The sequence below is a fragment of the Lipophrys pholis genome, assembly GCF_963383615.2.
Source record: "Lipophrys pholis genome assembly, chromosome: 21".
Classification (NCBI taxonomy): domain Eukaryota; kingdom Metazoa; phylum Chordata; class Actinopteri; order Blenniiformes; family Blenniidae; genus Lipophrys; species Lipophrys pholis.
In genome coordinates this window covers 16,172,433-16,184,704 of record NC_137649.1, presented here as the reverse complement: position 1 = coordinate 16,184,704, position 12,272 = coordinate 16,172,433, and the positions used below count along the sequence as shown (strand labels likewise).

The 12,272-nt window shown below is 45.5% G+C and overlaps 1 protein-coding gene across 3 annotated transcripts in view; it reads right to left on the bottom strand.

Annotated features, from left to right (window-relative positions):
* The window catches only part of LOC308126085 (kinesin-like protein KIF13B), a 43,632-nt gene that overhangs the window by 5,096 nt on the left and 26,264 nt on the right, over positions 1 to 12,272 (bottom strand). For 2 of the 3 annotated variants that reach the window (XM_080490190.1, XM_080490191.1), the window contains 16 exons: positions 11,593 to 11,725; positions 11,379 to 11,510; positions 11,256 to 11,285; positions 11,078 to 11,177; positions 10,778 to 10,904; positions 10,455 to 10,510; positions 10,221 to 10,339; positions 9,956 to 10,132; positions 9,234 to 9,326; positions 8,192 to 8,344; positions 7,149 to 7,226; positions 6,537 to 6,593; positions 5,761 to 5,854; positions 5,383 to 5,465; positions 2,153 to 2,218; positions 75 to 1,602 (listed from right to left, as the gene is read on the bottom strand). In XM_080490190.1, coding sequence (XP_080346316.1) covers positions 75 to 1,602; positions 2,153 to 2,218; positions 5,383 to 5,465; positions 5,761 to 5,854; positions 6,537 to 6,593; positions 7,149 to 7,226; positions 8,192 to 8,344; positions 9,234 to 9,326; positions 9,956 to 10,132; positions 10,221 to 10,339; positions 10,455 to 10,510; positions 10,778 to 10,904; positions 11,078 to 11,177; positions 11,256 to 11,285; positions 11,379 to 11,510; positions 11,593 to 11,725 — 3,026 coding nt within the window. The remainder of the gene's footprint in view (positions 1 to 74; positions 1,603 to 2,152; positions 2,219 to 5,382; positions 5,466 to 5,760; positions 5,855 to 6,536; positions 6,594 to 7,148; positions 7,227 to 8,191; positions 8,345 to 9,233; positions 9,327 to 9,955; positions 10,133 to 10,220; positions 10,340 to 10,454; positions 10,511 to 10,777; positions 10,905 to 11,077; positions 11,178 to 11,255; positions 11,286 to 11,378; positions 11,511 to 11,592; positions 11,726 to 12,272) is intronic. The other variant, XM_080490192.1, reaches the window with a different exon arrangement.

Sequence of the window (12,272 nt, the reverse complement as noted above, 5' to 3'; positions counted from 1 at the left end):
ATAGGACATTTTTTTTATCTGGCAGTATAAAGTAAACACGTTTATCAAGAATACAGTTCGGATGTTCTACGTACCTGCCGGGACCTCCAGCTCCACTCCAACCCAGGTACCCTTTGCGAAGTCTGTGGGCCCCACGTATCGCACCGTACCGCTCTTATTGGTCCCCACAGTGACAAACTCTCCCTCTATCAACCAATCGGGAAGCACGGTAGAAGCGGCTGCTTCTCCTTCCTCAGAATCGGAGATGATTTCCAGCGTCTCCATTGGGATCGACAGGTTCAGTCCGGCTCCGAGGCTGCTGGTTCCCTCCTCTTCGTCCACAATCTGCGGGAAGGACCTGAGGTCTGAGGATTTGACTTTACGGATCTTGAAGGGGTTTTCCCCAGAGGGGGCAGGTTTGGAAGGAGGGGCTTGTTGGATCTCACTGGAGGTTGAGGTTGAAGCCTGAATGGGGGTGCTGTTTGAAGGTGATCGTTCTTCAGATGGTAATTGGTTTTCCAGCTCTCCAGGTGGTTCTGAAGTGGGACTGGAGGCTTTAGGAGAAGCTGGGATCAGGCTGGAGTCAAGATATTCCGTAGTGTCCGAAGTGGATTGTTCCTTGGAGGATACTTGACCTTCAGACGGTTCAGTTGAAGGTGAGAATAGTTTTGTCTCAAGTTCTCCAACGCCATCGAAACTTGATTGTTTGTTAGAGGATACTTGACCTTCAGACGGTTCAGTTGGAGCTTGCTCAAGTTCTTTAGTGTCATCAAAAATCGATGGTTCCCTGGATGAAGCTGGAACACCTGAGTCTCCAGGTGATTCTGGAGGAGGACCTTCAGACCAGGCTGTGTTGAGGTTTGCTGCTGGTTCTGACGTACGTTCAGAAGTTGTAAAGTCGGCTTTGTGCTGCTGCGACCCTGGAACATCAGAGTGACGTTTGGCTTCTTCGGTGGATGGTTGTGTTTCCTGGTGAGTGGACTGATTCCATTCTGTTTCGTCCGTGTCGATCACCTCGTGATCTATTGAAGGGCTTTCGGGTTCAGATTGGTGTGTTTGTGGTAAGTCGCTCTCTTCCGTTAGATGTTCTTCTACTGAGCCTGGATTGTTTGACTGTTCTGATCCGGTCTGCTCAGGTGAGGAGTCATTCTGTTTGGTCGTTCCTGGAAATTCCACATCCACATGTTGTTCTGGTTCTTCTTTTCCCAACTCGACAGAGGAAGACTGACTTGGTTCTTGTTGACTCAAGTCGTCTGGTATCAGGACGATCTTTTCAGGCGCTCTCCCGTTAAAGCCCGGAGATGAGTTCTGTGGCTCTGATGTGGCAGGAAGAAAATCTTTGAGGCTGTTGTTGGACTGCATGGGGACAGAGAGAGGCGGGACTTCCTGTGTCCCCTCGTCTTCCTCCTCCTCATCTGGTACATCCTCAAAAGGATCGATTCTGCCGCTGCATGACGGAGGAAGGTCCCAGCTCAGAGTGTAGACGTCGGACAGCGTTGCGGTGGAGATGCTCGTCGACATGTATCCGCTGGAGACCTCGCTCACCGGGCTGGGGGGCGGGATGGGTACAGATTTGGGTATTTCTGTTTGGACGGCAGTAGGAATGATTTCCGCGATGGGAATCTGATGGAAAAATCACGATAACGACAAAATGAGCTGAAATGTTAAACTATTGTAGAGTCCAACTTTTTCCCGATGGTTCAGAAATGAGTCTGAAGGAAACTGATATGTTCGCGTGGTCCCTCAGTGGAAAAGGCTGTAATGTATCACAGAACAAACATCTTCTGGTCTGATGTTAAAAACTTAACCAGGTCCAGAAGGGAATGGTTTGCCTTAAAGTGTCAAGGGTTTATACTCTAAGGTGTTTAAACGTACACAATCTTCACATCTTATCTCAGTGTAAAGGCGTCAAACTGCGTTTGTTTCCACTCCCTCTTCACCAAAACTGCAGGATCTCGTTGATATTTAAGGACACGATAACTTAAAAGAGCAAGTGACAGTGAAGATACCTAAAAGATTTCAATCATTTAAAATGCAGTTGTTCGTCTTCAGAAGTGGCCCGAGATGACGAAAAAGCTTTGATGAATCACTGAAGACGCGTCACACAGGTTCGGGTCTTTCGCTCCTGTTCCGCCGAGATAAATGGACCACGAGTCGCCTTCGGGGAACTTACCAGCTGCTGATGCCGGCTCATGCCGTCCTCCACGCTGGCCGACTGCACCATGATCTGCGGGACACCCTGAGAAAGACGGAATAAAGCCGACGTGACCGGGACGCTCACTTCATTCCACTTATTGTGATGTGGTGATTTTAAAGCTTCAACGTGGGTGAAAAGTTATCGTCAAGTCACCATCGTTCGTCCAAATACTTCCAAACGTGTTCAGTTCAGTGTATTACGGCTTCCTTTAGAGTCCAACATCATCGGTTTAGCACGTTAGTGTGGTGAAAAGGGAATCAAACATTTTATTTATTGTGCTAATCAGCAGTGGAGATGTTGACACGGGATGCAGAAAGTGCAATAAAAATATTTGTTCATCAGATCGCACAGACAGATAATCACCATAAACGGGTAAAACAATCAGGATAATTGCACCTTAATTATAATTGCACCCAAAATCATTTATCCCTATTCAGTATTCAAGTTGGCTCTTTAAAGCTCAATATGATGCATCAGCTGATTAAATGTTCGCTCATTTGCTTCTTGGCAGTTTCTTGGCTTGTGAAGAGGATCTGTCGAGAAACGTCTCGGAGACGTTCAAACGGCGTCTTCTAAATTGGGACAATTGCTCTGCAGACGCAGTCGTGGGATTTTAATCAGGGTGATTGTTTTTTTTTCCCTCAAACACATTTGATTTGTGACTTTTTCCTTTTCTTTTCTTGAACCTACGTGGTCGGCAGGCGTGAGGCGAGAAAGCAGGTCGAACACGTCGATCCTGCAGCTCTGGGGATCGTTACAGACGACCTGCAGGTCAACACAAGTCCACCTTTCAGAAATGTTGATTTATTCAAACCGATGACGTAGACCAGAGCTCTTCGTGGTGACTGACGGGTTCACTTATGCTTTTCACATTAGAAATTATTGTGGTTAACGCCTGTTGGATCCAAAGGAAGAATATATGTGAGTTTTGTTTTATATGTAGAAAAAAATCTTATGTTCTATTTCTGGTTTGTCGATAAATCTTTTCCCCTCCCCCAACGTTACAATTGCAGCAAATTAAGTTGTATAAATGTGTTTTTACAAAATTAATAGACGTCCTCATATTTTAATGCATTTATTTGCACTTGATGTGCAGTAGAGGAGAAGCTAGTAGACTAGACGGGTTAGCGTGGTTACAGTTATAATGCACTTTAAAAAAAAATATGAAATATATGATAAAACCCCCACTAAATGTAAAGTTCAAGCAGTAAAATGTGGCTGCTGAGTGAAAGTGACTGAGACATGAAGAAGAAACCAACTCGCCTTGCACAGTCACAGAGCCTGATTTACAAACCGAGCTGTTTGACGTAGAAGCTGTTTGACTCAGAGCTGCCCCCCAGTGGAGGTTCAACATGACGTCCATGAAAACTAAAGGCGCATTAAAAAAGTGCAGTAACAAAAACATTGAAATGGTTGCATTCATTTTCAATTCTCTGGGGGATGCAAAGTGAGCAGCACACGCGTTTGCTTTGAGGCGTGGAGACAAAACACGAGTCTAATTTAACAGAGTCGCGTTATTAACAGGTGCTGTGATCACTTATCAAATTAGACCCTGATGGTTAGCTGTGTTTACAGTCCTCCAGGCTTTTGTTTTTGTGTTGACCCTTGTAAACACAGAGGTGGAAAAAGCGATAATGAGGCCGACCGCCTGGAACAAAGCGCTGAGAGGCGCGCCGGGTTTCCACTCCGACCAAAACAACAGCGACACGCGAGTCCTCTGATTAGCTTTCCTCAGCTCGGAGCGCTAATCAGCCCGATCGCGAGCTTCCGCGGGGGGAAGAGAGACGAGCTGCAGACTCCTGCGTCTCCACGCGTGATTGGAGATCAGTGGGAGGACGAGGAGGAGGCGGTGGTGAAGGAGGGGGCGGAGGTTCACCTGCTCTGCAGTGTGCTCCCACCTCTGCGGGGGCTGTTGGCGTTGCTCTGATCGCAAACATTAACACTGTCTGTCAGCCACGTGTCACCGCGGAGCACGACTCATCCGCACCCGAACAAACTCCCAAAAGAAAAAGTTTTAACCTGCACGGAGAAATGTCTGTGGTGGCGCTGTGGCACAGAAATACACCAAAAACAGAGAAGAAGTACAACACGTGACATTAATGTAATGCCACTTTTATGCTGCGGGTGGCAGCAGTGAGTCACTTTAGCACTCGTAGTGAACTCTCGAGCTTAAAGCTACCTTTACAGTATCATATGACTCAAGTGATTTGCTCCTAAGATGAAAATAAATCCAGTCTGACTCATTTAGTGCTCACTGACACAAAAGGTCATTTCATGGAAATAATCCACACGTTTTCTTGGCGGGACATGCTGGTGTAGCGTTCGCATTTAGCATTAGCATACCAAATATATAATCACTTCAGTGCTTAAGACTGCAACATTATGATGAATTATTTTACCTTCACTTTAATCACTATTACATCATTGATAAAGCTGGAAAGTTCCTCCACTCAAAGGATATTTTTCTGTTTTAATTATATTATTTATAAACGTTTTTTTCCAAGTCCTCAAAGTTTTACCAAGTAACTTTCTCCGAAAACAGCATTTAATACGTACTATTCACAACATTTTGGACAAAGAGAATGAAACGTACAATCAGAATGAACGTCCTGTTCACGATCACATCCAGACTCTTTTCCATAGAATTACTCATCAGTAAAGTGTGAGGGTTTAAACAGGCCGGACGCTGCGTCTCCACCCTGTCCACTCAGTGTCATATACAATAAAGTCACTTTTTATGGAACACTTTCACATTTCCATCTGACGGGCCAGAGTCAAACCACATGTTTGACACCCCTGTTTTAAGAAAAGGTATCTTAAAAAAAAAACACAAAATACAATTTTGAGGAAGGAAGTAGATTCCTGCATCGCATGCCAACATCCTCCTTTAGTTTACAGGGTTTCTTTCTGTTGAAGCTTAAAACCAACAGATACGACACAAAGGTGCCGTCTTTTTCTTCTCGTTGTTTATTTACTTGTGGAAAGCAGCCATCTGAGGGCACTGAGGCATTTATACTCTTTATCTCTCTATTATTTGTGTTTCCATCTTCATAAGCCCTGTTCCCATGGTAACGGGGGAGAAGTGGCGCAGGCTGCTGATGAGCGGAGGGGGATATTTAGATTGAGGACGCAGTGATGCACAGAAACTTTAAAAGCCGCGATAAGACGGCGCCGAGCGGAGAACAGGAGCTTAAACCGGCGCGTACCTGCTGATGGACAGCCGTCTCCTCGCGAACGTCCTCCCGCCCACCGGGAAGCAGGGACTTCAGCAGCCGCGGGACGGCCTTCACTGAGGGGAGATAAGACCACGCAAAGCCTGAATGCACTGACGGAGGGGGGAGGGAGGAGGAGGGAGAAAACAAGAGGGAGGAGGCAGCAGGGGGACAGATAAGGAAACTCAGAAATGTAGTGGAAAAGAGGGAAAACAAGTGGTGAGAGGTTCAGAGCAATTGAAGGGAGAGATGCAGTCTGCCAGCGGGTGCAGCAGAGGACATGAAAGAAGAAGAAGAAGAAGAAGAAGAAGAAGAAGCAGAAGAAGAAGAAGCCTCCTCAAAGCATCTGGAGATAAAGTGATCACTCTTCACCTGTTTCTGGGCCCACGTTGTGGGAGAAGGAGCCGGGCAGTGTGCGTCTGGACGGCGGAGGAGCTGTAGAAAGGTCCTGCTGGCTCTCCCAGCCCTGAACACACAAAGTTCAGTTTTAAACCCGAGATATCTAAATAGAAAATCACACACACTTCTTTGCTTAATTAACTTCACCACTACTCTTTTCCCCTCGTTTATCAGCTAAATTCTAATGAAACACTCCGCCTCGTCATTTCACTAACTTTAGTGAACCGCTTCAGTTTTGAAGGTACAAACAAAACTGATGTTTTTGTCCTCCACACAAGTAAAATTCATGACTTATATACTTCGTTGTACATGTTTCGCCTCAGTTAAGACAAAGCCTGAAGGTGGACCCACGTTTAGGCCGCGACCCACCAGTTGAGAAACACTGGGAATCAATTCAACTGAACTGTGTATGAAGTCTGACCCAAAACAAACACAGGACACTCTGTTAGTGTGGAAAAGGTTAATCGGTTAATAACGTAAAAAAGGAGTCCGAGAATCAGATTGTGAATAATAAAATAAATGTAAAGTAGGAGAAATAAAAAAAAGTAATTTATCTTTTATATCTTTTGCTTTTTCTACATTAGAAAACATCTTTCAAATCATTCGTGCTAAATTACTGATACAATTGTGTCATGAAAAGCAGATTTTAAAATCACCAGAAATGATCTAAAAAAAGGATAATTAAGTTATATGTTATTGTGAAGCAGCTGATTTCACACCCACATCAGGAAAAAGGAGGTTAGTCTCACCTTGAAGTCATTGAGTCTATGAGTGGAGGAGCACAGATCCAAACTGCTGGCTGACAGCTGGTTAAAAAGGTTAGAGGGTCGAGTGGTTAGGAGTTAGTCAGGAGGGTTAATAACAGAGGTTACAACAGGATGAACTAAGAACACAACACAAAGATCAGTTAGTTAGTTTCTAAGGTGGTTAGCAGAAACCTAAGTGTCAATTCAGATGATCTACTAAAGCTAGCTAACTGGTCCCAGCTTTCCCGTTTTTGTAATACCAGTTGTTACCACCAGATGGTGTAATGAGGTTTTTTTCTGATTTAACCATTTGATCAGCCAGATCTGCTATTATTAGGAGTATATCTCCCGAGGGTAGAATACACCAACCACCGCTTTAAATACCTTTTTGTTCTTGGATTAAACTCGAGAGCTATAGATTTAACCTGCATACAAAAACGGTACCGTTTAATTTTTACAGGGAGACAGTACAAGAAAAGGTGTATAAGGTGAGGTTGTACAAAGAACTTTCACAATGTAGAAAGTAAAAAAAAAAAAAAAAAAACAATCCCAAAGCTCTGTATATTTCCACCTGTGACAGACGAAAACCTAAAAAGAAGAGTTGAATCTTCTTACCAGGTTGACGTTGGGAGAGCTCAGGCAGCGTCTGCTCACTTTCCCTCTGACTGCCAGCTGTTCCCTCACAGCCACCTCCTACACACACACACAGATACACACACACACACACACACACACACACACACACACACACACACACACACACACACACACACACACACACACACACACACACACACACACACACACACACACACACACACACACACACACACACACACACACACACACACACACACACACACACACACACACACACACACACACACACACACACACACACACACACACACACACACACACAGTAAAAACAGCGTGAGTTGTGCGTCTCTGTTTTGATGCTCTGTGGATTACTGATTAATTAGCCCGATCCGTTTCTTTTCCTGGCAGGATGGAGGGAGACGTGTTCCCATTTAGGTTCTGGATGACAGTTTCCAAAATTACACAAAGACAGAAGAAGGCGATGAGGATTTAATTATGCTCGTGCTTCAATGGAAACATCACTCAGAGGGGCCGCCGTTTAATGAGTGACTGCTCCCGGAGATGACAAACGAAACGCCTCGCATTTCTTTGTCTTTTAACTCCGTTTCTACGCCGCCCCGTCGTCGACGACCGGATTTGGTTGTAACTGGAACTATAAGTGTGACGGTGACAGTTGGAGACATTGTGGTGTTTAATCCTAGTCCTGGAGGGTTTTTGTGATACATTTTCCCGTTTTTTTTTTTTTTTTTTAAACTTGGCATTTCTTCATAAAAACAGGCAATTCGTTAAAATAAATAAATCTCTTAATGATTGCCACAGACGATATTTAGATTTATTGTTAAAACATGCAGGACGGGACCATTTCTCCACGGGGAGTTGCACTAATTTGGTAAGAGTAAAGACCTTAATATAAGATAAAGACCCAAAACTGAACAGCAGATAGAAGAGATCAGAGAAAACTTTGAATTTGTTGGCGTATTGAGGTAAGTCTGCTGTGATCATGCAGATTGGGGTTAAATGTGATCAGACTGTATTCTAGAGGGGGATTCCAAGCCGACCTGTCTGAGCCGGTCCAGAGTGAGGATGTTCTCCACGGCCAGGACGCTGCGCAGGTATTTCTCTATGGCCGCCTCGCTGTCGGCCGACTGGTCGTCCTCCGCGCTGGCGGCCAGCCTGGCCAGCATCTCTCTGTCCTCCGGACCGTGGATGTCCTGAGCCAGAGCAGGTTCACAGTGAGGGACAGTCCACACAGCATCCGCACACGTCCTGACACTGTTTGACCTGCCTGTGTAGCACCGCACACCAGGTCTAATAATACAAAGCTGAAGTGATGTCGAAGCCTGCGGTTCAGGAAAGGATGACTGCCGATTAAATCTGTGAGCTGCACTGCAGCAGAAATGTAATTATAGCACAATAAATAGCAGTCACACAGATAATCAGAGCAGCAGACTGCTTCTCTCATATTCACCTATTTTACAGAGGCGAACCAGAAAAGGGTTGTGGGACTCTGGAGACGACGGGTAGTGGTAAAAAATATGTGTAAAAGCAGCCGTTTCTGTGTACATACTTCAATAACAGATGAGAGCATGCAAAGAAATACCAGAACTTGACCGGAACTTTTGCAATTTCCTATTCAAGTATGTCATAAAAAGCGATTTCATTTTTGTCTAATTGTTGTGACTTTGCAAAGACTGTAGCGGTAAACACTTTTATTAAAAAACATTTTTTAAATTAATAAATAAAACGACCAAATTCACACTTATTTCCCAATTTTATGGCTTCAAGATTCCTTCAAATTTCCAATTAAACGTCTGTTAAAAATCCTTTATGCCCTATAAAACATGACAATTGACATAATAAACGCAGGTTTACAGTGTGAATGATAGTTTTCTGATATTTCTCGTTTGTTGAATCCAAAGCATTTGTGTAAAGCAAACAAGGTTTCAGATTCCTACATGTGTATATTACAAAGGCTGATAACTATGCAATAACTTCGAACCCACAATTGCGATGTCGTTTTCTTTAGCATTAAGGTAGAAAGTCAAGCAGGAGCACTGTGAAAAGCTCAGTTTGTCCTGGTAGACAGCATGAGGCACTCACCCCAGGGATGTTGGAAACCACCTCAAACGTGATCCCGCAGCCGGGGATGGTGCTGCGCTGGGACATCCTCTTCAGGAGACTCTGGGCGAAACCCTGCGAAATATCAGTTCCGATTCAAGCAAAAGTTAAGCAATAAAATGAGAAGAGATCACAAACTGTACAAGAAGGTAAACAGAAGACTTGCATTTTGGTATAAACACTGGAAAAGTTCATTAAAAAATTCATATCACTAAAGCACAACTATTTTATGTTGGTTGCAGATTTGCTGTTTATAAATATAGACAGAAAACATTTTTCCCCGTTTCAGACGGATGAAAAAGTGGCACTTTGTGTAATAATTCAATGATTCGTGACGCTGTTGTTGGACCAACACACACTTTTGCCCGTTTCGTTTGAAAACATTGGTGCAACATCTTCTTTCACTCTTCAACATACAGTGATTAGGAAAATGTGACCAACCAGACTCTTATACTCTAGATTTGCTGCAGCACCTTCACATTAGCCATTAGTGTTTTGTGAGTCGGTGTCCCTCCTGGAGCTGCTCTGGTATTTCACAGTTTCTGGTTGATCTTCCATCCAGACTCAATGACCTGAACTGCAACTCCCACTGGAGCTTCATCGCCTCACGAGTGGTGATCAGGTGATTTTATGACATCAGCTGAACACAGTCCTGCTGTGATTGGAGGAGTAGCTGCTACCCATCATGCCTTGGGGCCACCCACCTGCCTCCCGGTGACGTTGACGCAAATGCGTTTCCTGATGACCAGCTGCATGTGTGCCGGGTGGCTGAGCTGCACCGCGGCGCGCACCGTCAGGTACACCCTCTGGTCTGCGGAGGCTGCCCGGCTCAGCTGGGGACACTGGTGGACCGTGGAGTCCCAGGACGCCTCCGCCTTCACCTGGACCACAACCATCAGGCTTTCACAGCTGAACCGGTTCTTTACTTTACTGTTAGAACCAGATCCGCTCCACTCCACAGCCCCTCACCTCTGAATCGTAGTGTTTCAAGATATGTAGATCAAAGAATTCGTCCTCGTCCTCCCCGGGTAGCAGCGCGTCCAGACCCCCGGCCAGAGGGGCCGAAAGACTGGACTGGAAATCATCGGCTGGAGGGAGAACAAACAGGGAGAGAGTGGTGGTGGTGGTGGTGCTGGTGGGGGCGGGTTATTAAAGGAATGCAGCATCTTTGCCAGATTTCGACTACAAAAGTGAACAACATACCGCTGAGATCCAGGAAGAGGACGGGAATGTGTGTCTCCATTCCAGGGACGGGAACCCTGCAGAGAGACACTGGTTAAACACAGAGTGCACGATACTGAGGGGTAGGACATCGCGACAGCACCGTTATCACACAGTGAGAGATCCGAATCAGGAGGATCGCTGCAGAAAACACATATGACCAACCAGAGAGAAAAACAAAGAATTTAATCTTAAATGGTCAATGTAAAAGTTCACGGAAAAAAACACACCGGTACTGTCAAATAGAAGTAAACCAGTGTGAGGCCTTATTGTGACGCCCCCCCCCCACACACACACACACACACCTCTCCACTGGAGCTCCTGGGATGCCGCTGCCCGTCGACGGCACCAGAACAGCGTTACGTTCTTCAGTGAGGGTGAGACGACACTCCAGCAGCTGGGATTCTCTCTCCAGGTCGTCCTCTGACTTATCTGCACACAGACACACGTCAAGGCCTCAAAACACACAATAACATAACTCTATAGGAAGGAAATGTAAATCGGGTCCCAGAGGAGCTTTCAAAGTGAAACTGCAGCTCATTTTGATCTTAGTTGTCTCTGTTTGGAGCTTTTACATGAATCCTTCGATTGTCAGGTTTGTGTACCTATTTTGGAGACGATCTTCTGCAGCTGCTGGTCCAGATACTCCTGCCTCTGAGTGAGAGTGACCAGCCACTGCTCCCTCATCCTCTCCAGGTCCACCTCCTGCACACAAACACGCAGAAACAATGTCCTTTCTGCTCCCATTAAACCTTCAAGCAGCTCTATAGGTGACCTACTCACCTGATAGCTGTCCATGTCTTCATCTCCACTCTGAAATGTCGTTTTAAAGAGAAATGGTTATAAAATCAAAATGTAAGACAGACATTGATCGGTTTATTTTTTTCCTCTCCTCCTCCTCCTCACCCTTTGTGTGGGACGTAGCTGTTGCACCCTCACGTCTCCGATGGACACAGACAGGATGGAAGCTGCTATGAGCGGCATGGTGCCCGAATCCTGCACCGGACGTATCTCCACCAGGATGCGATGGGACTGACCCTGGAGGAGCAGGTCTTCATCAGAGGGAACACGGACATAGACAGGATGGCAGCGAGCGCAGTGCGCGAACGTCTCGGCACACCTGTCTGAGCTGGAAGATCCCCCCCGTGCGGACGTCTCTGGCAGGAAGGACCTCCACGGGCGTGAAGTCTCCGGCCTCACTCAGCTCCATCAGCTGCACCCACATCTCCAGCCGCCGGGTCACCTCGCTCCACCTGCAGGACAGACGACGGGAGGCTGAAACATCAGACTGACATGGATCTACATTGCGTGGAGATTTCTTCACGACTTATTCCAATAATTGGCTGTGTTGTTGTGGTGTCACGTAGCGTTTGATTGAAAAGCCCTGTTTGTAATAGTTTAGGTCCTTAAGGTGCAAAATATGTTGTTTTTTTAATCTAAAATCTTAAAAAACTCAGTATTAAGTACTGAAAGTAAGTATTAGAATTTTGCAGCAAAATCTACCCGGTAACAAGCTAACCACCGCTGTGTAATACTACATTGCACCACATGATGGTGTAGTGAGTCACTCTCCTGTTCTGAAATGGAAGCAGCAGCAGATTCCGACACTAAAAACAACAAGAAATACCACAAGCAGGAACAACAAACAACAGAAACTCAGTGGGATAGTGACTCTGCTGCCACCTGGAGAGCAGGAGTGGTACTACCCAATATCAACAAGCTATATATTAAAATGGGGCATTACAGTAGGCCTGCGACTCATCTCATCATTTTAAGGCACACAAATTAAATATTCTTTTC